The 26,261-nt window shown below is 43.2% G+C and overlaps 1 protein-coding gene across 2 annotated transcripts in view; it reads left to right on the top strand.

The window, feature by feature from the left end:
* SYNDIG1 (synapse differentiation inducing 1) overlaps window positions 1-23,695 on the top strand; it is a 74,978-nt gene extending 51,283 nt beyond the window's left edge. For both annotated transcript variants that reach the window (XM_071548081.1, XM_071548080.1), the window contains one exon: window positions 22,173-23,695. In XM_071548081.1, the coding sequence (XP_071404182.1) occupies window positions 22,173-22,331 (159 nt within the window). In that variant the 3' untranslated portion in view covers window positions 22,332-23,695. The remainder of the gene's footprint in view (window positions 1-22,172) is intronic.
* Window positions 23,696-26,261: the final 2,566 nt, after the last annotated feature.

Genomic DNA, 26,261 nt, shown 5'->3' with positions numbered 1-26,261 from the left:
GACTAAGAATAGTTACCAATTCATACCAGCAGACTGTGTTGATGTATTTATGGCCATCAAAAAGAGTTTGACAGCTCATCCAAATGCAGAGTGTTGCCTTTTTTTCCCAGTCCCTGCAAAAAAGAACTTAAACCCAAGAAAAAATTCTTCAATAAGAATTCACTAGTCAAAGGAAAACAAAAAAACCCCCAAGTTTTCAGTTAAAAGACTGTTTCCATACAGAATTGCTATCCTTCTTTATATCTGTATATTTAGAGTTGGTGTGACTCCCTGCAGAAGCATCCTGGAGCCTGCTGGCCATGGTGCCTAACGGTGGAGAGGCAGCTCCAGTGAGAACAGTGGTTCTCAGATGAGAAGGAAACACTCAACAGGCTAACTGCAGCTTCCTTGTATCACTGCTGCAGCAGAGTATTGGAACTAAACTATTTTCCTTTTCTCAGTACTGTTTTACGCATCCCCAAGAATATCTTCACAGAGAGCAGTTGTGTTTTGTCAAATGCCATACACAGGCAAACAAACATAGAACAGATTAAGATTCCCAGCCAAGTCTTGCTGTTCATTTCTCAGTTTCTGCCTTGCAAGCTTACTGGTGAAGAAGGCTATGACAAATTCCCCCTGGAGTTCTGTGTTTCTGTGTTCTTGGGGCTCTATATCCATGCCAGCTAATAACTATTTTCTCTATTACTCCATGAACAACAGGAGCACTTTTAGTCAGTGCCCCACTAGCAGTCACAACTATTTTAATCACCCTCTTTTGCAAACTCTGCATCTTGCACATCCCCATTTTGATTATGCATGTCCTTTTCAACCAGATCATGCAAGCAAACAACTGGTTTCACAGCATCCCTATCTGGAATGTTGCTCCAAATTACAGAAGGCAGGTATGTTTATTAGTATTTAAGATCTGTCACTGACTATATTAGCCAGGCTGATGATTCTGCTGAGATCTTCACTGCAGAAAGAAATGAACAAAGGAACAAAACAAACTAAGGGAACTGAGATCTCTAAATCATTCCTGTTGCATGGCAACCTTCCTTGAAGACTAGAAGACTCTTTAGGTGAAATAACATAACGTGCCTTCTCAGCCCTTCTACACCCCAGGGTATCAGTTGTTTCCCACTGCTGAAGACTTGCATCACTTCTTTCATGTTATGCAAGCTCTTCATTTTTCCACATTCAGACTTGCTGAGGAATGGCAGTACTGCTGATGGAACAAGCAGTGATCTCAAAAAGCATTTTCTCCTCCCTGCCTGGCAGCATTAGAGAGGAGATTTCCAAGGAGATGAGAATACTACATTCAGTCCTTACTTGTGTTCTTGGGTACCACCAAAGCAGCCCAAACTTTGGACTTTTGTTTTGTAAGATGGAGCCAGAGAAGCAAACTTGCCTGGAGGTGTTCTGTCTTTGGGCCACCTCAGGTCTGCCTCATAGATGGCAAATCTCTGTTGTACCACTTGGGAAACTGGGGGAGCACTGACAGAGGTCTCCAGTAGATTGCTGCTTGGAAGATGAAGGAACTCAGTCCACCAGCTCTGCAGACTGGGTGAGGGGATGCCAATGGAGAGTCTAGGGGAAGAACAAGGTCTGTCATAGCTGGTATACGTGCAAAGTCTGCCTGCCTGTCCTATCTCTCTCTTCCCCAAATCTCTTACAGTTGTTTTATTATCCCACAAGGACTCTTCTATTGCTTCTCTAAGAAGGGACCATGATAGGGAATTCTAGGGTTTTTTGAGTCATACTTTTCCAGACTTCTTAAAACACTTGATGCACATTAGTTCCTCCATCTCCCTTTGTCTTCTACAGGAGCATGTCCTGACCTCTGGGTGCCTGGAAGGAACTTGAGAAATTCTGCATGTGCCTCTACAGAAAGCAAAGGTAGATACTGTGCACTAAGGACAAGGGCAAACTCCAGTGTAGTTAAGTACCGTGCTTTACCACATATTTATCTTCTCCCAGCTGCAGTTGTGCCTTATCACCAAGTGTTATTGCTCTGAAGAGCTGCCATTTCCACCCATTTATGCTCCAATATCTCTCAGAGGAAGAACAGGCCACTCCAGCTCAAGGCTGGAACTGGGGGATTCAAGGCCCTTCTTGACTCTGCTCTGTGACCTCAGATCTTGCTTTGCCCTCCCTCTGTGACCTGCACTCTTAAGATGACGGATGCAAAGGACAGATCATGTTCGTTGAGGCAAGACCCCTAATAAGGCATGAAAGTGTTCCTGCAGTTTTCTAAGGGAAGATGGGGGGAAGAGCTGATGCAGGTACTGAGAGGTGCCTTGGATCTGGCTGCTGCTGCCGCCAGTGTGTCTTCCCAGCAGAAGTGTGTTGCTAAGTTCCCTATACAGCCCTGAGAGTGTGTCATTCTCTGGGTGTGTGTGTGTGTAAAAAAACTCTCAGAACGTTTCCAAAGAAGCTTAAAAACAGTGAGAAGAGCTGCAACTCAATGTGAATAGCTTGGGCCCATTTGCAAAGAATGCCACCTCCACTCCACATGGAGATCAGCTGACAGTGTCAGGAACTCTGTAGTTTCTTCCCAAAACCAAGAAGTACTTGGCTCAAAACTTGAGCCAAAGGATTTTGTCCTTAGATGCATCAATCGATCGGAAAAAAGCAACGGTAGGAGAACACCCCTGCCACTGGCCACTGGTGACAAGCTCAGTACTAGCGTTCTGATGGGTTTGGAAAGGTTGCTGTAGGGCAGGGTAAAAGTCAGAGTTGACCAAGTGCTCAGTGCTTTTCTGGATCAGAACACCCTTGCCAGTCCACCAAGTGAGGTGGAGACATTCCGATTCTGTTGAATTTGCCAGTAGGAGATTTTTTAATAAAACATACAAGTGACAATAAATTTCAGATTTCAGAGAAGTTAAAGGCCACCAGAGAGAGCTGCTTGAGTTCTCCTGCTATTTATTCAGGACTCTTAGTTGCAGCAGGGCTTCTTACCTTTCTCAGTCTCTTGCAATTATGGAGTACTTCCCCAAGGCTATAGTTCATAAACTGATTCTCTCTCCCATGCCTCTCCCTTTTCTTTCACATACTCTCTGCTTTGCTACAATCTTGACTGGCATAAGCAATTAGCCATCTTGGTTGTCTCTGCATTTGATACTCTTCAAGATAAGCAGCTATATATAAAATGAAAATACCAAAGTTAATCCTAACTGTCTGCATATTATCATTGACGTCCTGAATGATTGGTATAAACACAGGCTCAGTCTTCAGGGGAAAACCTTGAATTGTGTTGCTTGGTGCCACTTCTTGGTGTGATTCTTGGGGTTGTCCTGTTCAGCTGGACTTGATGATCCTTGTAGGTCCTTTTCCACTCTGGATATGTTATGATTTTCTTCCTAGAGACTCAGCTCCAGTCCCCGTTTGTTCCGAAGACTGGAGCATGAGACAACCAACAAGTTGGTGGAATGTCTGTCAACAATGTTTTTAGCCTCTCTTTTTATGCTCTTTACATCCAAAGAATGGTATCCAGCTTTGGCACATGGAAGCAGATAAACCCAGTGCCACTCGGGGAATGGCAGTGCTGAGATATCAGTTTGGTGTATGTTCCCTACTGTTGTGAATAGACTGCCCTTCAGTCATCCACCTTTCTACTTTAGAGCTAGACAGGTATCCCTGTGCAGCAAACAAACCTTCAATTGCCTGTAAGGCAAAAGGTTTTAAACATCTTTCAGTTCAAGCCCATTATCCAACACAGTAACTACCACCCATCCACCATATGAACTTGACCATCTGATTTCACGTGTTCAAGTTATAGTTTAAAAAAAACCCTTAGTTTTCCCACACCAGGATATCAGCCTTGATTTCTAGCCTATGCATCCCTGAACTTCCTTGGAGGACCTTCATGTGGTTTTGGTTTGCAGCCATATGTCCTGGATGTCAGTCTGGCTCCACTCGGGCAGGCTATGTTTCTGAAGCATGACTTTGTAGCTGCAATATAGCCTTGCTCCCAGAAGCTGATGAAAAGCCTGACTTGCAAGAGAGACAGGGGTGCCACTGGTGAGGACCCTGGGCCATAACTATCACTATGTCACCTAAGTCTTTTGGGTTTACAGGTGTCTTCCTACCCTTGTTTGCTTAAATTTCAAGAATTTCAGCAATGCCCATGTCCAATGGTCTGTATTATTACATTTCTTTTAAAATACATATTGTTTTCTAAGTGCAAACAGGACTTTCTGGCACATAGTCTCTCAAGATGTATTTCAGCTTTTATGCTTTGCTGTAGGTATTGCTCCACTGTGCTTTAGGCAATACCACATACATGGTCCCATATTGTCTGCCTGTACATCACAGTAAAAAGTGCTCACTGGAAGGCAGTAATTGGAGGTGTTAATGAAACATCAGGTGCCCCCTCCCCAGCTCCCCATATTTGTCTAAAAATCTCTGTTCTTTGATGAGGTATTGAAATGTTCAGAATTTCTATTGCAAAATACAAACACAACACAAATAATGATAAAATGTTAATGGAAGCAAAGAATAAAGTTGGTCATGAGAAATGCCATCCCTAAGTGAATATCCCTCTATGACATGAAGTGGTCAATATCCTGGTGGAATAACCTTTCCAGCAAGGCTCAGTTATGGATAAGCTTCACATTGCCCTTGCTACTATGAAAGGAAATCACTTCTTTAGTAGAGGGGAAAATTGAGCTCCCTTCTTGTCTGTAATTGAATTCATCAGTCTGCCTTTGCAGGTGCTATAGTAAGAACTCCAGTGTTAGAAAGGAACAGCTGAGCTGAAGAATGAAGATAATAGCATTAGAGCTGAAAACCATTACTTTCCTTACTGTGGCCAAGGACCAGAACCTTAGTTCTCTCTCACAGGAAGAGTTACAGAGAAAGCAAGATGATTGTTGAAGAGCACTGATGTGACTCAGCCTAACTGCTCCAACAGCAGCAATGGCACAAAAACCCTGGAGATTGCTGTCATGACCCGGTGCTTTGCTTCAAGCCACATACTGCAAATAATAAAACCACTCCTCCCTAGTAAAGAGCTTATTTGAAAGACAATTGTTTGGATTTTGTCTGGGATAGGGTTCATTTTCTTCTTAGTAGCTGGTACAGTGTTATGTGTTGGATTTAGGATGAGAACAACACTAATGTTTTAGTCGTTGCCAAGTTGTGCTTACCCTAAGTCAAGGACTTCTGTGTCCCCTGCTCTACCAGTGGGAAGCTGCATAAGAAGCCAGGAGGGAGCACAGCTGGGACAGCTGACCTCAGCTGGTCACAGGGTACCATAGAACATCATGCTCAACATATAAACTGGTGGGAGCTGGTCAGGAGGGGTGGATTACTGCTGGGAAATGGGCTGGGCATTGGTCAGTAAGTAGTGAGCAATTCTGTGCATCACTTACTTCTTTTGGGTTTTATTCCTCTCTCTCTCATCTTTTCATTGTTATTATTATTGTTATACTATTTTATTTTGGTAACTAAACTGCTCTTGTCTCAACCCACAGGTTCTCCTCCAGTTCTCCCCATGCCACTGGGGTTGGTGGGGAGGAAGGACTGAGTGAGAGACTGAATGCATGGTATTTAGATGCCAGCTGGGGTTAAACCGCAACAGGGACTCATTCCAGCCTGGTGAGACAGCTTCTGCTCACTGATCTGACCTCACTGATACCTCACTCCTGGGCTTAGGACCCCCTTTTGTCTTAGGCGTTGGAGAGGCAGCTGTACAGAATACTTTTTTCTCCAGGTTGCTGTTCCCAGTCTCTGCAACATCCCCTTTCCTCTGCCCGGTGCTCTTTGGTATGTTGCCTAACACTGGGCTGCAGAAGGGAAATTTCAATCTGCAGTCCTGCGCAAGAGGAGAGACAGCATAGAGGAGAGAGAGGGGTCACATCCAGCCTACAAACCAAGGCATGTCTAGTGGCGTGAACACCACTGGCAATCTGTCCTGCTGCCCAAGGCTGCCAAAATCACAAACAGTTCTGGCCGTTCCACTTCACCTTCTAGAGATGTCAGGATGCCTTCTGTCTTCAAAACTGCCTGTTTCCTGGCACTCCACTCCTTCCTCATCATCCCAGATGTCTCTGGACATTTGAAGGCCCTGTTTCTGGCTGGTAGCAGTGTGTGAGACATACTTGCTCACATACCCCAAAAGGTTATATCAAGTAGATATCATGATAGATATCTTTTTTTCACCCTCCAGCATGCAGATACCATAGAGCACACCTTAAATCTATCTCAGCTGGAGGCTTGAAATGTCACAGAGACATTTTCTGAGGGAGTCAGGGACATGATCATGCAGTACCTACTCCCATCAGCAATGGTGGAGCTGTGCAGAGTGATTTTCCATCTCTGCAAGTTTTGCCTATGGTGCTGCTGTTGGCACAAGGAGCCACGAGGTAATTCTGACTGGGCAGGAATAACTCTACCTGTATTGATACAAGAAGGAATTATTTCCTCCATCAGCAAGATAGCTTTTCTACTTTTCTGTAGTGGGAGATAGAAAAGTAAGCAGAGGTGCAATATATCTTAGCAGCTACTTAAAGTGTTTTTGGGACTGGCATCCTTGCTACCGTAAGAACCTCCTTTCTGAATTGAAAGGGGAACAAAGGGTCCTAGAGCAACCCCTAATGACATTTGTATCCTGTTCCAAAAAGTGTTAGGATTTGGACTTTTGCTGTTTTCAGGTGGAGTACAGAAGTGTGGACAATAGCTTGGCGTTGCTAGGATGCTCATGATAATGTCTACTGCCACCAGCACCTGTCCAGGAAGAGGAACCCTATTGTACTAGGAGCACTACAAATCAAAGTTATCACTTATAAGAAAAATGCATGAGCCTGGTCCCAAGGACTTACAGCTAAAAAAAGTGAGAGACAGAGAAGGAGTAGACAGTGGGAGAATTTTACTAGGGCAGCCCTCCTTTTGTAGCTCCACCATTGCACTGTGGAAGATGATACTTGAGCATCCACATGGTTTATATCTCTGCATCCAGACTCTCACCCGGGTCACTTGCTGCCAATTCTTGATGTGGCCCATTCTCTTTTGTAGCCTTTGTGCTGCTGCATGAATCACACAGGTCTGTTGACCTCAATGAGAGTTTTGAGGACTTGGTTCCCAGAGGCAGAGCAGATCTTCCTTCACTCTTTGGCCCTCTCTCAGAGGCAGGTTTTAACAACAGTTTGGCATTGCCTGTCCCTTGCCTCTGTTCCCAGCTGGCTGAACTCTTAAGAAAACCCTGGCATGAGCAAATTCAAGATACATATCCTGTAAGCGGTCAGATCACAAAGCACAGTTCCTAGCCTGCTCCACACTGAGGTGAAGCCTGGGAGCTCAGCCCACAATGCCTGGGCACTAGTTCTTGGATGATGGGGGAGGCAGAGAGCACTGACTCGTTTATGTACTGTCAGGGGCTCAGCTGATGAATGGCAACTCATGCTGTAGTAGTGTGACATGCCGATCCCTACCACGAAAAGTGACATCCTGTATTTAACCGCCATGGAGGGTCTTCGGCTGGATTTTGCACGAAAAGCAAAAGCAGGCTTGTAGCATTCCTCTTCCTGCCTGTATGTGATGGGTGGTCTTGGGCATGAGGTGGCCCAACTAAAGGGACTTAGATGTGAAAGAGATTTTCTCTGTAGTGGTTGCCATCCTGGTAGATGCCCAGGGTAGCACACCCTACTCCCCATACTTTTAAAAGGAAGGGACTGCAGTGCAAGAAGCAAAGTCTCTTCAGTCAAAGGGAGCCTGCCCTGACTCCTGAGGTTTACATTTGACAGGACTAGTCCTCTTGTCAGACAGGGCATCCTGCTGAGTCATTTATTCCTCTTCACAGAGTGCAGCAAATGGGTTGCATACTCCCGCAGTAAATGTGTTTATGCATTCCTGCCTCTCTGCAACAATGTGCTTGGTGCGGAATGTGCAGTCAGGGACATGCACGCAGACACACAGCCCTCCTACTGACAGGGATCTGGAACCTGCAGCTGCTGGTTAGGCTCGACCCACCTTCTGCTAGGCAAGCCAACAGGCTGGACAGGGGAGCTTTTGATTTCAGTTCCTCATTACTTCTGGCATATACAGCAATGTCATTTAACTCATGGGGAACAAGATACTTGCAGCAGAATAAAAGAGAGGGAAAGAAAAGAGAAGCAGATTTCATGGTTTTGTTTGTACACTCTGGAATAACTTGATATTAAAAAATGTTTACACATTGTTGATGACTCCTTATAACCACTAGGAAGGATCCTTATCAATCTCATCTCTCTCTATTGGACAATGGGGACTTAGGTTTGTGTGCTAATGGGTTTTCAGTGAGGAAGAACCCTACTCCTGGGGAGCAGTTTGTTACAGGGAGGAGGAGACCTTTGGGATGGCCTCTTTCTTTCACCAGATATCATCAAAGAAGCAAATATCCTGACTGTGGCCCAGTGAATCAAAAACGAAATGGTCCCAGAATACCAGTGTAAGAATTGCTGCAGCTCTGCTTCATTCTGCTCCTTTCTCTCGGTATGGCAATAGGAATTCCATGGAGCAAGCCTGAAGCAAGAAAACTATGTTGTAAGGTAGTTACAGCAGGCATTAGTGAGATGCTGGAGGAAAAGAGAGTACAAAAGGTAGAGGATCCTTGGACATTCATGCCTCAAGCCAGTTTGCTTTCTTCCTGGGGCAGAAATGGGAACTGAGTCAGGCATGATGGAGGCACATTAGCAGGATGTTCTTGCCATCATAGAACTGAAACCAGCAGCCCTGTGCCGCGAAACCTAGAGGCTCCCTCATTTTCTTAACACACTGCAGTTGTGGGGTCTCACTGGCCTTTTTATGATGCTAGCACAGAAACTCTGTTGGGAGAGGCTGTTATTCGTGCTTGGGCAGGTGACTCACTTGTCAGCAGTAGCTTTTCTGGGGAACTCTCCTGATCTCTCACCAACTTTCTGCCCTGCTCACTGTGCACTGGAAGGATGGGCAAAACCTTTCTAGCTTACTCTGACTGCTGCTGGGCAGCTGCTGCCTGAATGTCTTCTGTATATCCACACCCCAGCCCTACTGAAAACACTTATCATAAGAATGCAGAACACCACATCTTCCACCTTTCAGACAACCTGTACCCATGTAAAAGGGTGGATATAGCGTCCACAAAAAGCAAAAGCAGGGTTGATGTTTGCTTAGGAGAAAGGGAGGGAGAACCAGGAGCAGATGGGCAACAAAAGGAGCAGAAATAAGCAGAAGGAGAAAGCTAAGAAGTCTGTGGGAGAAGAGATAAAGCTCTCTGATAGACCCACACAGACATGAAAGCCCAGCCCCACTGAAACACAGCACTGCCTGTGTGAGAATGCTGTAGTTATAGGAGGAAGGACTTCTGTGCACAAGAGATTCGGGACCAGTATCTGCTGGCATGACAACATTGTGATGTGTTTCTGCTGGAGAACATGGAGTTCTTGTCTTGCAGCAGCTGACTCATAGGAAAGACAGAGCAGTCATTTCAGGGTGTTGACAACTTAATATAAGGTTAGACCTTCCATTTCCATGCCAACAGTGATAGTGACGAATACAAATTAATTGTTCCAGGTCACCTGATGAACTTTTCCCATAGTGAAAAAATGAGATCATTAAGTCTTCCTGTACTGAGTACAGTGGTGAATCCAGAGATTCCAGAGCACATCCTCCAGTTTCTGCAGCCTGTGCAGAGGTGTTACTGGCACTAGTAAATGCTGGTGGGTGTCCAGGCAGAATGCCTGTCTTACAGTACATTTTTTTCTCCTTATTCATCCTTTCCTCATCCAAGGATTGTTCTGCGGACTAGGCACAGAGGATGAAGAATATCTTCTTTGTACTTCTGTGATCACACCACTGAATGCAGTTGCTGAGTCTCCCCTACAGAACAAGAAACCTAGCCAGGAATAATTTCCTTAGTATCTCCTTTCTAGCCTAGGCATTTCCCAGGTACTAAAGGCAGCCTCAGGTCTGCCTCCAGCAGCAGACACAAAATACCCTGTAGATCCAGAACATCTTTTCTCAGGGGTTTGTTCACTTAAACCTCCCAGCCTCAACAAGAGAAGCAGCTTCGTCAGAAGGATCACATTTATGCAGAAGGAACATGTGTTGACTACTGAAAAGCAATTAAAAATTGAATGCATAATGACCCAAATGAGAATTTATGCACTGATATTTTGTTGGTTTGGTAAGACTCTGTGTATATAATAAGGATTACAGAAAAGAGTTTCTTTGAGAAATTTCTTGTATCAGAAGGTTTTCAAAAACATTTTGGAAAGGTTGGAGCATCCCATATCAATACATTTTCAAGCAGAACTAAACAAACCCAGTTTCAAAATAAGCACTATGCAACGTACTTAAATAATTTCCATAATTTTTAAAAAAGATCTGATGACACACATTTGTGCTCAACATATTTTTTGACAGTGTTTTATGCCCTTGGTCAGAAAGAAAGGTCATGTTTCATGCTCATGCCCTTCCCTGTATCTCTGTTTAATCTTGAATGCGATTGGATTTGTTTTAAAATTATTTAAAGATCTACCTCTTCTTTTCTTCTCCTGTAGCGCTTTTAAAACATTCCTCCTGAGCTTTTATCTTCCTGGAACATCACAGCTATATTTAATGGTCAGTTTGTCTTTTTTTTTTCCCTGTAAATACAAGATCTATTGTAAAAGTAGTGGTAACATTTAAAAATTGAAGAGAGACAGAGAAAATTAATGAAGATTTGTTTTAAAAGAAGTATGTCTATCAGAAAAGGAAAATTCCACTGCCTTATTCCCATACTTGTCACCAGATCAAAAGTTCCAGGGAAAAAAGTGGGAACAAAAATCTGAGCAGAAAGCCCAAGGGAGCCCATAATTCACAGTGCTTCTTGTGTACTTCGATCAAGACTAAGACTAAACAGACTTTTTTGATCTAAGCATAGTTTTTAGCTCTTACACTAAATAGGTGCAAAGTTTATGTTGGCAAAATCAACAGTCCTTTTTTTAAATAAATATAGGAATAATATATTAGGATAATGGATTAACTGAGCATATCACCTTGCATTATAAACCAACAGTGCTGAACTGAACCTTCCTAAGAGCAGATGAAAATTCTGAGCCAGACTAGGGGTTCATCCAAGTCAGTAACCTCCATCCAGTGGTATTATAAGCAGATAGCAGGAGTGAAACAGAGAACAGAACAAGCATATGCTTCTGTAATACTTCTGTTATATTTTTGCCAAATAATATCCACAAGTGCATTGGTAAAATTTCAATTATTAATCCAGAAATACAGCATCTAATAGAATTTCACCTTTGAGACTGTCCCTTTGAACTTTGCTGCTGAGTTCAAAAAAGGAAGAAAAATACAGGTTCATATCTCCAGTATCAGACATAGCGGTATATGGAGATGACAGAGTAGTTTATGTTTTCTTCAGTGTTTTTCAGGGAATTAAGCATTAAAAAAAGTGTATGCAATTAAATAAATTAACCAAAACAAAACATGTTGTTTTATATAGGGAGGATGTCTTAATCATTTTAATCAGAAGACAAAGGTAACACATTAATTTTTTTAAATCAAAGAAAGACATCTAAGTGTCTGCCAGAAAGAGTTAATTTTGCCCAGGGCTGTTCTCTGTCACTGCTCACAGGGAATACCGGAGCTTTGAGACACCTGAAACAAGGCTTTCATGACATGCAGCAGGGTTTGCTGGTCTCTTCTGGCCCAGGAGCCAAAGTCAGGAGGCAGGAAAGTGCTAACTGTGAGAGTCGGTAGCTGCTGCTGGTATCAGGGAATTGTGGTGGGTAGAAAGAGAAAGAACTGAAGCTTCTTGAGTTCTGCTTTTCTTCTGTGGGCTGGGCTTTGGGGGGGGGGGCATGCCTAGCACTTCCTACTTGCCTTTGAGAATGAGACTACTTACAGTTTTCAGGGGCTGAATTTAGGATTCCCTGCTATTTAGCTATCTTACAGCTCTGTCATGTGCATTCCCAGTGCAATCAAGCATTTCCTTTTGGGTACCACACATCTATAACTCATACACTAGGGTAGGGAAATTTGCACCTTATGTTAATTTTTTGTGGCCTTTGCAATCATCTGTCCAATTGCTCTCCATCAGCACTCACTGATAACAATACATTGTCTAATTTTGCTCATCGAGTAAGTAGAGCAAGTAGGGCTCCTGCAGATGATGAAATCCATTTGTTGTTGGCATGTGGAGAGTGGAGGAGGGGGAATGCTCAGCCCAGTCCATTCCTCATGCTGGGCAGCTTTTCCCTGCCATACAAGCTGAATGGACACACAGGCTATCTGGCATTCCCGCAAGGGCAGGTTCTCTTAAGTGTTTTCTACTATGCCAGATGCATTCTTCTAACAGCAGTCTCCAAATTAATCCAGAGTCACCTTCCTCTAAGGGTTCCTAAACAAAGCATCTTTTTAAAAGCAACGTCTTTCTTTTCAGGGAAGAACAGCCTAGCTCATCCTCTGCAAGATAATGTAATGTAGAGTTAACTGCTGTGAAAAGCTCTGGGAGCACAAACTGATTTGCCTCTCATAGCAATACAATTAAACCAGCAAATACTGTGTGTTCCTTGTGATTTAGATTTCTTTCTGATTGATGTTAAAATAAAAGAAGTCTAGTGGCTGACTGTAGCGGATTGACCTTGGCTGGACACCAAGTGCCCACCCAGTTGCTCCATCACTTCTCTTCCCCACCAGAAAAGGGGAGAGAGAATAAGATGGAAAACAGCCCATGGGTTAAGATAAAGCAGTTTACTAAAGCAAAAAAAGCAAAAGCTTGCATGTGCAAAAGCGAAGCGGAAAATAAAAAGATTTATTCTCTACTCATCAGTAGTGATGTGTGGAAGCAGAGCAGGCAACCATTGGAAACAATACCTGCCTTCTGGCTCTTTTCCTCAGCTTTTATATCTGATCTGATGTCATATGGTATGGAATATCCCTTTGATTAGTTTGGGCCAGCTGGCCTGGTTGTGTCCCCTCCCAGGATCTCGCCTTCAGTTGGGGAAGGAATGTTACAGTATTGATGTTGTGAGAAATTTCTCATTACTAAATTTAGAAAGACAACAATTACCTGTGAAATAAAGGAATTGTAACAGCAAGGAAGGTTTATTCACAGCGCATGCTGGGTTCCTCTGCCCGCAAGAGTCAGAGGGGGAAGGACCCTTAGTGTTCAAACCTATCACATTTTATAGTCTTACAAAGTCCCGCCCTTCTATGTCAGCAGGGATGGGTGTTACCCTCTTCCTGATTGGCTGCGAGGCGTCACCTGTGCAAGATGGTGGGCTCCCCTTTGTTCTCAGCAGCTGCTACGTGGAGGAAAGGTCTTTGCGCTCAGAATGGCTGGTAAAAGCTTCTGTTCACAGGGGCTCCTTTTCTGGCTACATATTTGCTTTAGGCAGCTTACAATTTCTCTGTTTCCAGTCACTAGAAACCCTGGCATCAGATCCAAACAGGACCAGACATCTTGCAACTTCAGAATACGCCTATTAATGTGCTTGTAATAAACACGTATTTTTTATTTCTCATACTGTGCTCAGCAGCAGCCAAAACACTGGTGTGTTATCAGCACCCTTCTAGCCACCAATGCAAAACACAGCACTGTGAACACTGCTATGGGGAACTGAACTCCATCTTAGCCAGACCCAATTGTCTTAATTAAGAAGAAAACAAAGATATTTATACAGACCAGAAAAGAAGGGCCTCCCCCTCCCCATGCTAAAAATCACCACAGCTTTGAAGTTTAGGAGTTTAATCAGAAACATGTATAGAAATAATGGATAACAGTTCTTAACTACAAAAATATAAATATATAACCAAAACTGACAAGACAAACAACTACACTGTGCCCCCAAAGGAAAGAACAAACACTTTAAGTGAAACTGATTTTTTTGTTTCTGCTCCCTTGGTGCAATTATATTATGGACAGCAGAGGTCATTGCTGCACCTTGGCTGGCAGCAAAGTGACTCACAGTTCTCTGGTAGGACAAAGTCAAAAGGTAGTCAGTGAGGTGCTGACTCCTCTGAATAACTCACGTGGGAGATGGAGGTCACAGAAGAGGATAGGGTGGAACCCTCTGGCAGGCAATGCAGAGTCTCCTCATCCTCCGGTCAGGAACAAGAGGCTAGAGACAGGAGCTGGCGGTGGTGGTACTCACTCCTCTGCAGACGGAAAGCTGGCTCAGGAAAGGGATCTGTAGCAGAATCCAAGGCAGTGGCCCCAGTATTCCGTTTTTCCCCCTCTGACAAGCAGCACCGAACACCAGAGCTGCCTAGGGTCATGGGTGGCCAAAACCAGGGCAACTCAGCTCCCTCCAAACACCTTCATGAGTCCAGCAAATGGTGGCTTCCACTGACCACAGCTGGCCAAAAAGTGACGTTCCAACCATCTGGAGAAACCTCTCCCTTCCCTCTCACCTCCTCAGCAATCAAATTGGAATTCAAAACAGCTGACTACTCCTTTTGTTATCTAGGCGCATGGAGGGTTGGGCATTAGCTTCCAAATTCTATGTTGGTAGGGAGAATTTTATTAAGATCCAAAACTGCAATACCAACACACTGTCCCAATCCATGCATTACAGAGAGGCAAATTTTTTCTTGTTCTGCAAGCATGTAAAGAAGAAAAGGTTGAAAACAGCTGAAGCAGATTAAGACACAAACAAAACTAAGTGTTGGTATCCTAAATGATAATTCAACTTTATGACAGAGCAGAGAAAGGAAATAAAAATAGGAAAGTAGGAAAAAGGCAAGAGCAATTTAAAAAAGCAGAGGATAGTTACCACTATGAGCCCAGCAGCATCTCATAGACCTGTTCTTCAGTCTTGCTGTGGGGAACATCTCCACTGGGGTGAGTCAGATGCTCGCTTATGAAGAGTCTGGGCAGCACACTTTACTATAGGCAACAGCAACAGCACGTCTGCCACTTAGAATCTTATAGCAACGGCATGCCTGCCACATAGTTAGCAATAACATGTTTACTGCATGTAGGCACTGGTGTCAATGTGGTGTTTGTGTGAAGCCATTAAAGTCTGGGCTAAAGCACTGATATCCATGTGGTGTTTGCATGATCTACCTTGTTTTGCACAAAGTCTAAAGGTTGAGGTTAACTGGACATCCTGTTTTTGCTACTACTGTCTAACCACAAGCTCTTTCCAGCGACACCCAGGCAATGGTGAAATAAGACAGTTCTCTATTTTAAAACAGAACAGTCTTCTACAATGTCATCTGGATACCTTTCAGAAGCTTGAGTTTTCTGAAGTTCCTGCCCGTTTTTGCAGGATCACTCCTTTTCTCCATCTTTGCCTCTGTTCCCCTGTTTTTACCTGAAGGTGGCTTGGCTGATTTAAAAATCTGAATAAAACCTGGACATTATTCTTTAACTTAAATCAAACCAAGGGACCAGAATGAGAGTGGACAGGTTGAAGAGACCTTGGTTAATGCCATCAAGTGATCCAGGCTCTTTGAAGCAGTATGTTCTGTCTCTGGTCATCTGGAGCACTCCCCAGCACAAACAAGGCTGGACTTCAAGTCTCCTCAATATCAAGCCTTAGCATCTGCAAATCCTTAGTCACCACAATCATGGCAGCCATACTGAGCTGACCTCAGAGGGCATTTGGTCCTAGGGATAAAATAGCAGCTTCCAGTGAGAAGTGTGCAAAAGACACAGATATCTCCCCAGAGAATCTTGCAAGCTCAGGAACAATGTAGTTTTGAGCCCTGTTCTACAGCTACTTTGAATAAACATGAATCCTTCATTGTCTCCAAAGGAGAACTTGGTCTCAGACCTTTGGAGAAACTTTTGGGAAACTTCCATGCCTAATTCCTGATGTTCTGCTCTGATTAGTGAGATAAGCCTCTGCCTGAATTTAGGTGCAAATAAGACCATATGCCAAAGTCAATCATGTGAATTTTATTTAACAGTAAATGTGAGGTAGACAAATAGAAATAAATAAAAAAGAGGAGAAAGTCAGAGAGAGAGAGAGAGAGAGAGAGAAAGCAGAAGATGGTCACCACCCATGGTTCTGGCAGGATCCTATTAGTCCTTCTTCACTCTGTGTTTTGTGATAATGCAGGTCCCAGAGTCATTCTTTTCAGGGCATCAAATTTATACAGTCCAAGTCCTGGGTATCCACAGGATGGTTGCAGATGCCATTCCTATAAATTAGGGTGATACGTTTATGGGCGGCTGCTCGTGGCTTCCTTCTAAACTGAGTCCCAGGACAACGAGCCGCTGCTGTGAGCAAGTGAGGCGTCGGGAAGCTGACAAGTCCACAGGCAAGCAGAGAGAGAGAGAAAGCCAGAAATGGCTGCACCTTTTACTGTCTTCTCTACTACCCTCCCCTGTCTGCTTCAGCAAACACCCCAAAGCATGGCCCTCTCCACTCACCATGGCAGGGCCAGTACTACAGCAACGGTGGGACTGCACACCATTATCAGCGAACACCCTCACATGGTGGCATGGAGAATTCAAAAAGAGAGTCTAACCTACAAAAGATGGCTTATCTTATGGCAAGTTCCTTCTATAGCCCTGATAGTGCCTTGAGACAGGCAACTGTATTCTTAGGTTAATAGATCTGTACACATGGGAATTAAAGGCATCCTGCTTATGTTTTGTTCGGACTGGACTCTTAAGAGGGGTATGTTCCCACAAAAGTTATTTGCCTTGCTAAAGTGCTGCAGGATCATCAGACTCTTAATTATCTGCTGTTCTCTCACAGACTTGCAGCCTGTGATTCTGCTTGTCCCCAGCATTTTTTCTGATGGATTAAATGTACTGGAAACCCAAGAAGACCTTTCTCTCAACATAAGCTTGTCAGGCATTTTTCACATATACTATTCAAGACAATCCATGGAGTACCTCAGAGAAGTAGGGTTCTTGCTTCATGTTAATCATCCCTCTGTTCATGAAGTTCCTCTGTCTGTCTGCTAAAGCCAATTGCATCACTTATGCTGCCTCTCCAGGAGAGGGGAAGAAAAGAGCATTAAGGTTGAAAGAGAACGAAAAAGTAATATAAGAAAACATGAAGTTTGGGGGGGGTTTCCCAAGTTTTGTTGGTCTTGTGGACTTAAGAAAGTAGAGGAATGGAAAGGGGAGAAAGGGTGTCATATGAAAGAAATAATCTTTATCATTTTATCTTTGGTGACACTTGAAAAGTTGAGTTCATTCAAGGTAAACAAGAGGAGTAAGTTACCTCATTCGTTGTTGGATGCTGCAGAGCCCACAGTGCCTGATAACTTCTTAGACTACTAGTTAACATACCAAATGACAAAATGTTTCTCAGAAATAGCTTGGGCTACATCTCTGACCAACAGCATCGGTGGAGATCAGAGAAGTTTGCAGGCTGATCAGGGAAATCGCACCCCTAGGAACAGTCCTCAAGAGACAATTCCATATAACTAAAATGGTACCCATGCCATGTGTTGGGAAAAAACCCAAACTCTCCTAAGGAAACCAGGCTTTGCCAACAGTTCATCTGAATGCAGCTACTCTGAAAGTCCTCAACACATGAAATTCTGAGTAGATAAACAGTGTATCACAAATTACATGTGGGGAAATCATAGTGAATCTTACCTCAAGAGTTCTTAACCTTATCTCAAAAATCGTTAGTGGTCTATTTTATGGGATATTGTATTATTCACTTAAACCCCAGAGATCTAGTTTCAGCTCAAAAGGGTCATCTGTGGGTAAGAAAATTGAGAGTTCAGAACTGGAGGAACTCATTCTCTGATCAAATATCTTCCTGTCAGGGGGAGAAACCACCCCAGAGACACTTTTAAACCTGCACTGTCTGTCTTTACCTATTCTTGTTCTTCCCCAAAATGTGGCTCAGGGTGCCCAAGGCAGAAAGCCCCATCATCTCCCTGCCCTACCACCCTTTTCTTGGCTGTTCCAAGTGAGGGAAGAGGGGATCCAGAGCTGAGATCCTCTCTGGTGGCACTGAGCAGCATCTCTTACCCTTTCCTGTGCTGTGTGACACATGTTGGAGGGAAGAGCCATTGCTATGAATGTGGAGTACCCACTAATATGGTCTTCCTCCTATCACAGATGGGGAAGAGGACTAGAGGCAGATAGAAGGAACCACAGGAAAACAAAAACAGAGCTGGTGCCTCACTGTGTTCTCTCCCACTGGGTGCTGTGAACGTGTCAGATTTCAACAGTACCATGTAATGGCCTGCATCTGCCCTAAGGTGTAGTAAACTGGGCCAAAATGATAAGCCCCAAACTTGGAACTGGGGATTGATGCCACTGAGAGCATGATAAGATACATACTCACCTGGGTTGGTGTGCAATCATGTGGCCATCCCCACGGACAGTAAAGGTCTCAGTGGTGAGATCTGAGATGGACAACTACTCAGGCCGGGACCATGCACTGCACCTTGATACAAATGGAATCAGAGAGTCATGAAGCAGTAGGGTTGAATGTGGACAGAAGCAATTCACTCTCTACATAACAAGTTAGAGGTAGGAAGTATGACTACAGCTTTTCCCAAAACCTCTCTTTAGCAAGTCCTTCTGCAGAACCCTAACAAAGACACCACAAGGCCCTGCTTTTGCTTGTGAAACAGAATTTCTCTAGGCCTATTTGTGTATAAATAAAATTGGCAGTTGGATAACACCTTGCACAACCTTGTACAACTGTCAGATCCTGGCAATCTGTGGCACTGTCCAATCAGTCCCAAAACAGATTCTGTGACAAGGGTAGGGGCACTACGGGACTACGGGCAGAAAGTACTTTATGATGTCCCCTGAGATGAGGACAAATTTGAATCTGAAAAGTAGAAATCGCTTCTAGATTCCCCCTCCTGAGTAATGCTCACATTTTAAAACTCCTTGTCTTCAAATAAACAGCCCTCTAAATGGGAAAATAAAGGAGCCCCTTGGGACTGAAGTAATCACTAATTTGTTGATAAACTTAAGCTGTTCATAGATAGCTGCCTCTAGTCTCTAGGCAGGTAATATCATCATGGCTAGGCTTTGTGAAAGAAGATTTGGGAAGAGCATGGGCTAGTTAATACCAGCTAGGTATTCAGTCCAGTAGTATCCACATGTGCAGCTTTGCTTTTCAGGGCAAAAAAGTAACAAAAGCCAGTATTGCTATAGTGAGTCCAGAGCTAAGTCTGCAAAGAGGAGCTCACGGAAGTTCATTTCCTGGCTAGGTAGGATTGGCTGGACAAACAGTGCCTTTTGTACTATTTGGCACGTCAGCCCCAGGGCCTTGGCAAGGGCCTTGGTGGTTCATGTTAGCCCATCCCCATCTCTAAAAGAGTAGAAACTCCTGGGTGGATGCAGGGACTTGTCTTCTCAGGAGTGGCTTATGTGTAGACTGTGATGTCTGTAGCAGCCTGCCTGCACAGAGCACATCCATCAGAGGCACTGTAGGCACTCAGGACAGAGCTGTTTAGTGAAAGGGGGGACAACACAAGACTCACACATCCTACCTTGCACTAGTTTATGTAGCACACCATAAATGGGACCCCATTTTTAACTGAAATTCAGTGGGGTATTTTCTTTACTCAGTACTTTTATCTGAAGTACATTTTTTTCTTGAATTAGGTAAAATGATTTTTTTTTTCTATTTCTGAAGAATTTTAACCATGGTAGCACTGTGGAAATCTTCCTCATTTGAACCGAAAACAAGCATCAAAAAATGAAGACTGAGTTTGTTTTGATGCCTGAGGTTCCAGTGTTGTGGTTGGCAGCAACTACCAAGAGAGTCTGCAAGAGATACACTCTCCATACCTGTGTTTATTTTGGCTTTGGACACTTGAATCACTGCATCTCCTTGTCTGTTGTGGTGTTTGATGGTGAGGTTAGGTAGTCCTTCTAAGCAGACAAGTTTTATCTTTCAACTAACAATACCTGAAACACTGTGAAGACAAGCAAACAACCTGACCACTGTCTGCACTGAGATGTCCTGGTATCTTTTTAGGTTTAGCGACCATTGTTTTCACCTTTTCTACCAAACCAAGGAAAAGCTGGTGAGATTGTGTCTGACTGGGCTCTCGGATCTATGCAAGACATTTTTTTTTCCATTTTCCTACAGGAATTTTTCTAGAGCACAGACATCCCCCATTTGGAAACCCCCAGTCGAGTGTTATTTCTTTGTGTTGGGCATCGAATGGACTTGGTCATGAATAGCTGGACTACTACCAAAACCAAGGGACTTTCTCAAAGTGAACAGACATCAAAGATCTGATCTCTGTTTAAAAAAAAAAAAACTTGTGAAAAACTGTTTATTAGTTGCCAAATGCTAAACTATTCAATTTGACCTCAGTTGCATTTTGTGTATTAAGTCTTTTCAGATCCATTTAGCTTAAACCTGTAGAAATGCTGTAATTTGCTTAAGTGACATTGAGGACTAATGTGATGATTTTGCTAATTGGGGAATAGCATCAAAGAATTTTCTTAGTGATAAGCAAATCCTTTCATACTAGTCTTTCACTGATGGAGGATGATGTCTGTGTTGATGATTTCTCCATCTCAATGGAAAGTTTTTGAACAGAATAAAGGAGGAATATAAGATTGTCCTTCCCGTATGCCCTTACCAATTCAGTCTACGTTCAAAATTCCATATAGGAGGGATTTTATTTTGCTCAATCACAAAATATGCATTAGGTTAAGAGGGAAAAAATACACTTATTTCAGATAATTTGTTGAAAACTTGAATTTCTGTGAAAGCACAGGCCTGTTCCCCAAGCAAAATCATCCTTTAACATAATGTCAGGAGATGCAAACTTCAACAAGTTCATGATAGCATGTGACTAATGCAAGACATCCAGTTTTGCCTGAGGTTTCACCATAGGTGAAATAATTTCACAAAGGTCAACACTGTCCTCAAGGAGGTCATCAAGAAAAAACCCTGTTCTTTGTAAGCAGGCTTGTGGGTAGATTGAAAGCCCTTTCAGGAAAGAGGTTATTAGTGTTTCACAAATCAGCCTTCTGAATCCTGTGGGTTGCTCAACTCATCATTTTTGGTTGGTAGATCCAACCTCTTCTATTGAAGCAATCAAGACATGTTGCAGATATTCTGTAACAATGTGACATTTCAGAAATGTCAAATTGAAATGTTCAGAATTTTTAAACTTTTCCCTCTGTTTTGGGGGTTGAAACTGTTTACCTCAGTTTATCCAAAAGCTCAAATATCTCCAGTGCTGTGCATTTACCTCCACCTGACATATCTGACCTAACTTCAGTAAATAGGAGCCTTTCTGTTCAAGACTAGGTCTGTGATGGGCAGCAGGTGTTTGTAGACAATCTTTGAAAAGAGCTCAATGACCAGCTCTTTCTAAAGCTTTCTCTGCTTTCCTTGCCTTTTCAGTGACCCTAACAAATATATCCATGATCCCCAAAGCCCCTGGCATTTTTCTGGAAAGGGCTGCTTTTTTTATTCTTTATAGTCCCAGACAAGAAACTTGCAAAATCCTTGATCACCCTGCTGAGAGGCTTGGCTGAACATCCTTTGCGAAAGTGAGTAGGATGCTTTCCTCACCTAACTAAAGGACATGACAGCAGGTATAAACCTGATGCTGTTTATATTTTGCTGTTTTGAAATATTTTACCTCCGGCCTAGTCTATCTCTCCTTTAAATATGTGTTGTTTGACATTGTTTCTTCCTGAAACATTTATAAAGAATTATGCTTTAAAAATTAGATTGATGAATGCAAAGAGACAGTTCTCTTAATAAGGACATTGGCAGAAAGACCATGAGCTTTTTATTTTTTTTCAGCGTGGAAGGTTGTCATTTGGCTGCTGTAAATTGCTCCGAGCAGCAAGGTAGTTAAAAAAAAAAAGACAAAAAGATAAAAATACAATAATAGATGACACTGAAGAAGAAAGCATCCTAGCAAATTCAGCATTTGTGGAGATATAAAATTAAAGCATTGTGAATTCCTCACTCATTGTAATGAAGGTACAAAGACTGTCTCAGAACTTACAGAGCTCATAGACTTCTACAAGAACCTATCTTGTAGGTGACGGATTTATTACTGCCTGATGGATGACCTTTGCTAATACCACACCCTGCTCTATAAAGATGACACCCTCCTTTGAGATGCCATTGGTTCCATCATCATCCTATTGTGCAAATAGCCTCATTTGACTAAAACAGTCTGATTTCTAACCAGTTTACTCTCATATCCCAGGATCATGTTTCATCCAAGACATTAGCATCACATCTTCATTTCCAGGTAAAACAAATAAATATATTGCATTGTTGTTGTTGTTGTTGTATCTCTTGCAGACAAACAAAGCAGTAGCCAAGGGTGATTTCCACCATGCAAGCTCCAGCTCTCGGCGAGCACTCTTCCTGGCTGTCCTGTCCATCACAATTGGAACTGGCATCTATGTTGGAGTGGCCGTGGCTCTTATTGCCTATCTCTCCAAAACCAATCATTTATGAACCTCAGAAAAGGGAAGAGAACCAGCCACCTGGCACCTGAACTGCAGATGTCTCCAGCAGATCAGACTGCATGATTTTCCAAAAAGATCAAGGGACAAACGACCTTCTGGGGGCAGGTACAGGATGAGATGGACTGGTGCATTATTGTAGGATGGGAAGCTGGCTGAGCTGGGGGTAGTGCCACCATTTGTGGTGCTTAAGTCTTGCTTCTCTTCATGAACCCCTGTACAAGAAAGATGAAAGAATGAAAGGAAAGAACGAAAGAAAGAACAAAAGGAAAGAAAGAACGAAAGAAAGAACGAAAGAAAGAAAGAAAGAAAGCTGGGGGAGGTGTGGGGAGGAGTGTTTTGCCTTTGCCTTCTTTGCAATGCATCATTTGCAAGCAGCTGGCAAACTGAGCTGTTCTCTCAATGCTTTCTTGGTGACCTGAACTTTGCAGATAGCATGAGCTTGTTCTTTGCTTGTTAAGCACAGCACTGAGATCTGGGAAAGCATGGACAGTGGCTGGTTCTGTTAAAGAGCAATATAACAACAGCAGGAAGACTATGGCCTTTTGTGTGTTTTTGAAACAGACACCTCAACATAGAGTGGTATTGCCTACTCTTCTTTTGTGGGGTAGATTTCCATGGAAGGAGAAAAGGCAATAAAAATTACATTTCTTCATTTTTTCTTGTTTTTGGATTAAGTTGTGACCCACAGATCCACTGAATGAAGAAGTGCTGAGGTTACTGCATGAGTCGGCTCCTCAGACTGAGTGCAAGGTCAGAGTAACATGAGATCTGTTGTAAAATTAATTCCTCCATCCAGTCACATTGTGATAACAGCATTTTTCTGTGGTATATTGCTCATTTGGGTTGCTCTACTTTACTGTGGACACCTGCATAGCAGTCCGTACAAGAAACCTGGGGAAAAAATGTAAACTGAAGTACTAATACATTTTTTAATTAAAAATCATGGTAAATCATGGGAATTAACCAGAAGAAGGAATGCTTCATGTATTTCCAAGGTCCTGCTCATACACAGAGCAGTGAAGGAGACCATTCAGATTACGAGCTCACAGCTCATCTGTGAACCAGGGACAAAGCCAGGGAGAAACAAAACCATGCAGAGACAAACCCTGTCCCTCGATAAGCAGAACAATGGTACATTGTAGGGGATTAGAGAATTGTCTTTACTTTATTGACTGGAATTATATATTTATTTTCTGTTTTACTCCCTCCCCACAGTCAACATTTTTTTTTGTCTCACAGAAGTGCCATTTCATCCCAGAAAGGGTATATCAGCATAGATATGTATGTAGCTACATATATATAAGCAGAGAGAAAAACCAATCAAATCAATAACTGTTTTATTACTCACTGTATTTTGCAAATATAATTTCTTTATCCAAGAATGTCATCAAAGGTCTTTTTTTTCCAACTCAATATTGTGTGTCATCTTTGCCCTGGGACAGTTTTTTTCTTGTGTTTTGGGGTTGGTGTTATTTTGGTTTTAATTTTACTTATTTAAGGGAGGATAACAAACATCCAAACATATTTTTCTGTTAGTTTATTAAAACTCATGGTACACAGCTACTATTGCTCTGTGTGGCACTTAGCTTTGGGTGGATGTGAAGCATTAGACTGAGTGAAACTTGTTCTAGTACCCCAAGTTCAGCTACCTGGAGAGGTACTCTCTACAACAACCAAAAAGAAGGTTGTAGCCAGGTTAGTATCAGTCTCTTCTCCCAGACAACCACCAGTAAGACAAGAGGAGATAGTCTTCAGCTGTGTCAAGGGAAGGTTTATGTTAGACCTTTGGAAGAAGTTCTTCACAAAAGGAGTGATTGGGAAGTGGAATGGGCTGTCCGAGGAAGTGGTGGAGTCACTGTCCCTGGAGGTGTTTAAGAAAAGACTGGATGTGGCACTTAGTGCCATAGTCTTGTTGACAAGGTGGTGTTAGGTCACAGGTTGGACTCAATGATCTCACAGGTCTTTTCCAACCTAGTTGGTTCTGTAATACTGTACCCACATGAACCAACTCATATTGTACCTGGACCCAAAAAGCCTGACAGTTCTTTTTCATTGCATTCAAAGAACCATAGAATAATTTGAGTTAGAAGGGACCTTAAAGATCACTTAGTTCAATCCCCTGCCATTAGACATGGATGCCACTCGCACTGGGTAGCAAATTCTTGGGCTTCAAACCTAAGCCTGGAGAGTGGCAATGTACTCCTAGTCATCTTCATCCAGGGCAGTCCCGTGGTGTAAAGGAGAACACTCTGGACTCTGAATCCCAAGGTCCTGAGTTCGAGTCTCAGTGGGGACCTGTCCCCTGGCAGTTCAATGCCTCCCTGCCATCCGATCCCGTCAGATCTCGGATGCTCAGCAAGGTCAGCCCCAGTTAGTACCAGCTGCTGGAGACAGTCATGAGGACTTCCCTGTCACTGTCCAAGCTTGCTCGGCCATGGCAAATGGACCTTAGGACTTAAACAGTGGGGGCAGTTCTGTGACACTGTCCCTCACCTTAAAAATTGACTGTGCAGGCTGGAAGGGCACACCCACATGGGGAGAGCCCTTCCCAAATCTTCGTTCATGAAGTCTGGCCATACATACATCTTCATTCATTTTCAGCCACTGCTACAGCTGAGGTCCCTGCACATGCAGGTTTTGGCTGCACTGCCCTATTAAGGTGGAGTTAGTTCTGTGGGTCTTCTTCAATTTTTTTTAGCAAGTGCAATGGAAAACCTTTCCCTTTGAAGCAACGGGGTAGTGAGAGGGCAAGTTAGAGTCCCCACTCCATATTTGCCCCAATGGACAGTATCTGTGCTTGGGTAACACCTTATATGAGATAAAACCTTGTCTGAGACCAAGATTGCCCTTACCCAACAAGCAGGCAAATACTGAAAATAGTAATTATTTATTTAACTTAAATGAAGAGTTTACCATCTGGGTATTTTCCCATTATTTTTGCATCTAAAATAAGCTCAAAGACGTGGGAAAATGTGGAGTAGCAGCAGTATGGGGCACATCACCCTTAGCTGCACTCCCATCAGTACTCATAATTTGGTCCAGGGAGCACATTTCAGTTAGAACTTGGCTTTCACCACAGGTTCCCATGCTTTGTCCTTGACACACGGGTTGGCCAGAAAAACCTACACAGCCAAGGAAGTGGATTGTCATGTGTGACATGCTCTTCCCTTATGCATGATTTATGTGAAATTTAGTCCTCTCAAAGCTTGAACTTTGGAGCACATGAATTAAAAAACCTCAGATCATTTAAAAGGAAAGGAGCAAAGATTCCTAGCCTTGATCTACCTTTAACTTGGAGTTCAAAAATATTAGAAAGCAAATCCAGATACAAGCCACAAAATACTAATAATGTCATTTTTAAACCAATCTTGTGGTTAAAAAGTCTGCCTTACAATTTTTGATGATGATGATGGTGCATGCTAAATACTTACTTGAGAGGTAAAAGCCAACTTTCCCAGATGGACGGCCATAAAAAGGCCTTAGAGGCCATTGTATCTAGCCTTAAAAATAGCATCCCAAACTGGGGAGTGCAGGCTTCCATGTCCCCCAACAAACAGTAAACAGGAGGAGCATTATCGGAAAGACCTGCACAACAAAAGCACTCCTGAAAGCATCACCAGGCTTGAAAGTTGATGCCCTTATGCTGCACATGCTGGAGCAGACTGCTGTGTGACAAGGAGTTGGCTATTGGCCTGGCAGTTCAGGGGAGTGAGGAAGAAAGCTAAAGGGGGCTTGCATCCTGGGAAGACGGACCTGGGCGTCCCTGCAGACCAAAGTGGGGATGAAGCTCCCATGGATAGCTTTAGTGCCTTAGTATGGGTCCAGTTTGCTGATTATCTGCAGCATGGTTATTTACCCAGGACTGTGGATCAATGAGGAGCTGAAGAGGAATCTCTGTCTTGTTGCCATGGCCTGCTGC

Source organism: Pithys albifrons, chromosome 2, assembly GCF_047495875.1.
Source record: "Pithys albifrons albifrons isolate INPA30051 chromosome 2, PitAlb_v1, whole genome shotgun sequence".
NCBI classification, from domain to species: domain Eukaryota; kingdom Metazoa; phylum Chordata; class Aves; order Passeriformes; family Thamnophilidae; genus Pithys; species Pithys albifrons.
This window is presented reverse-complemented; position numbering and strand designations above follow the sequence as displayed.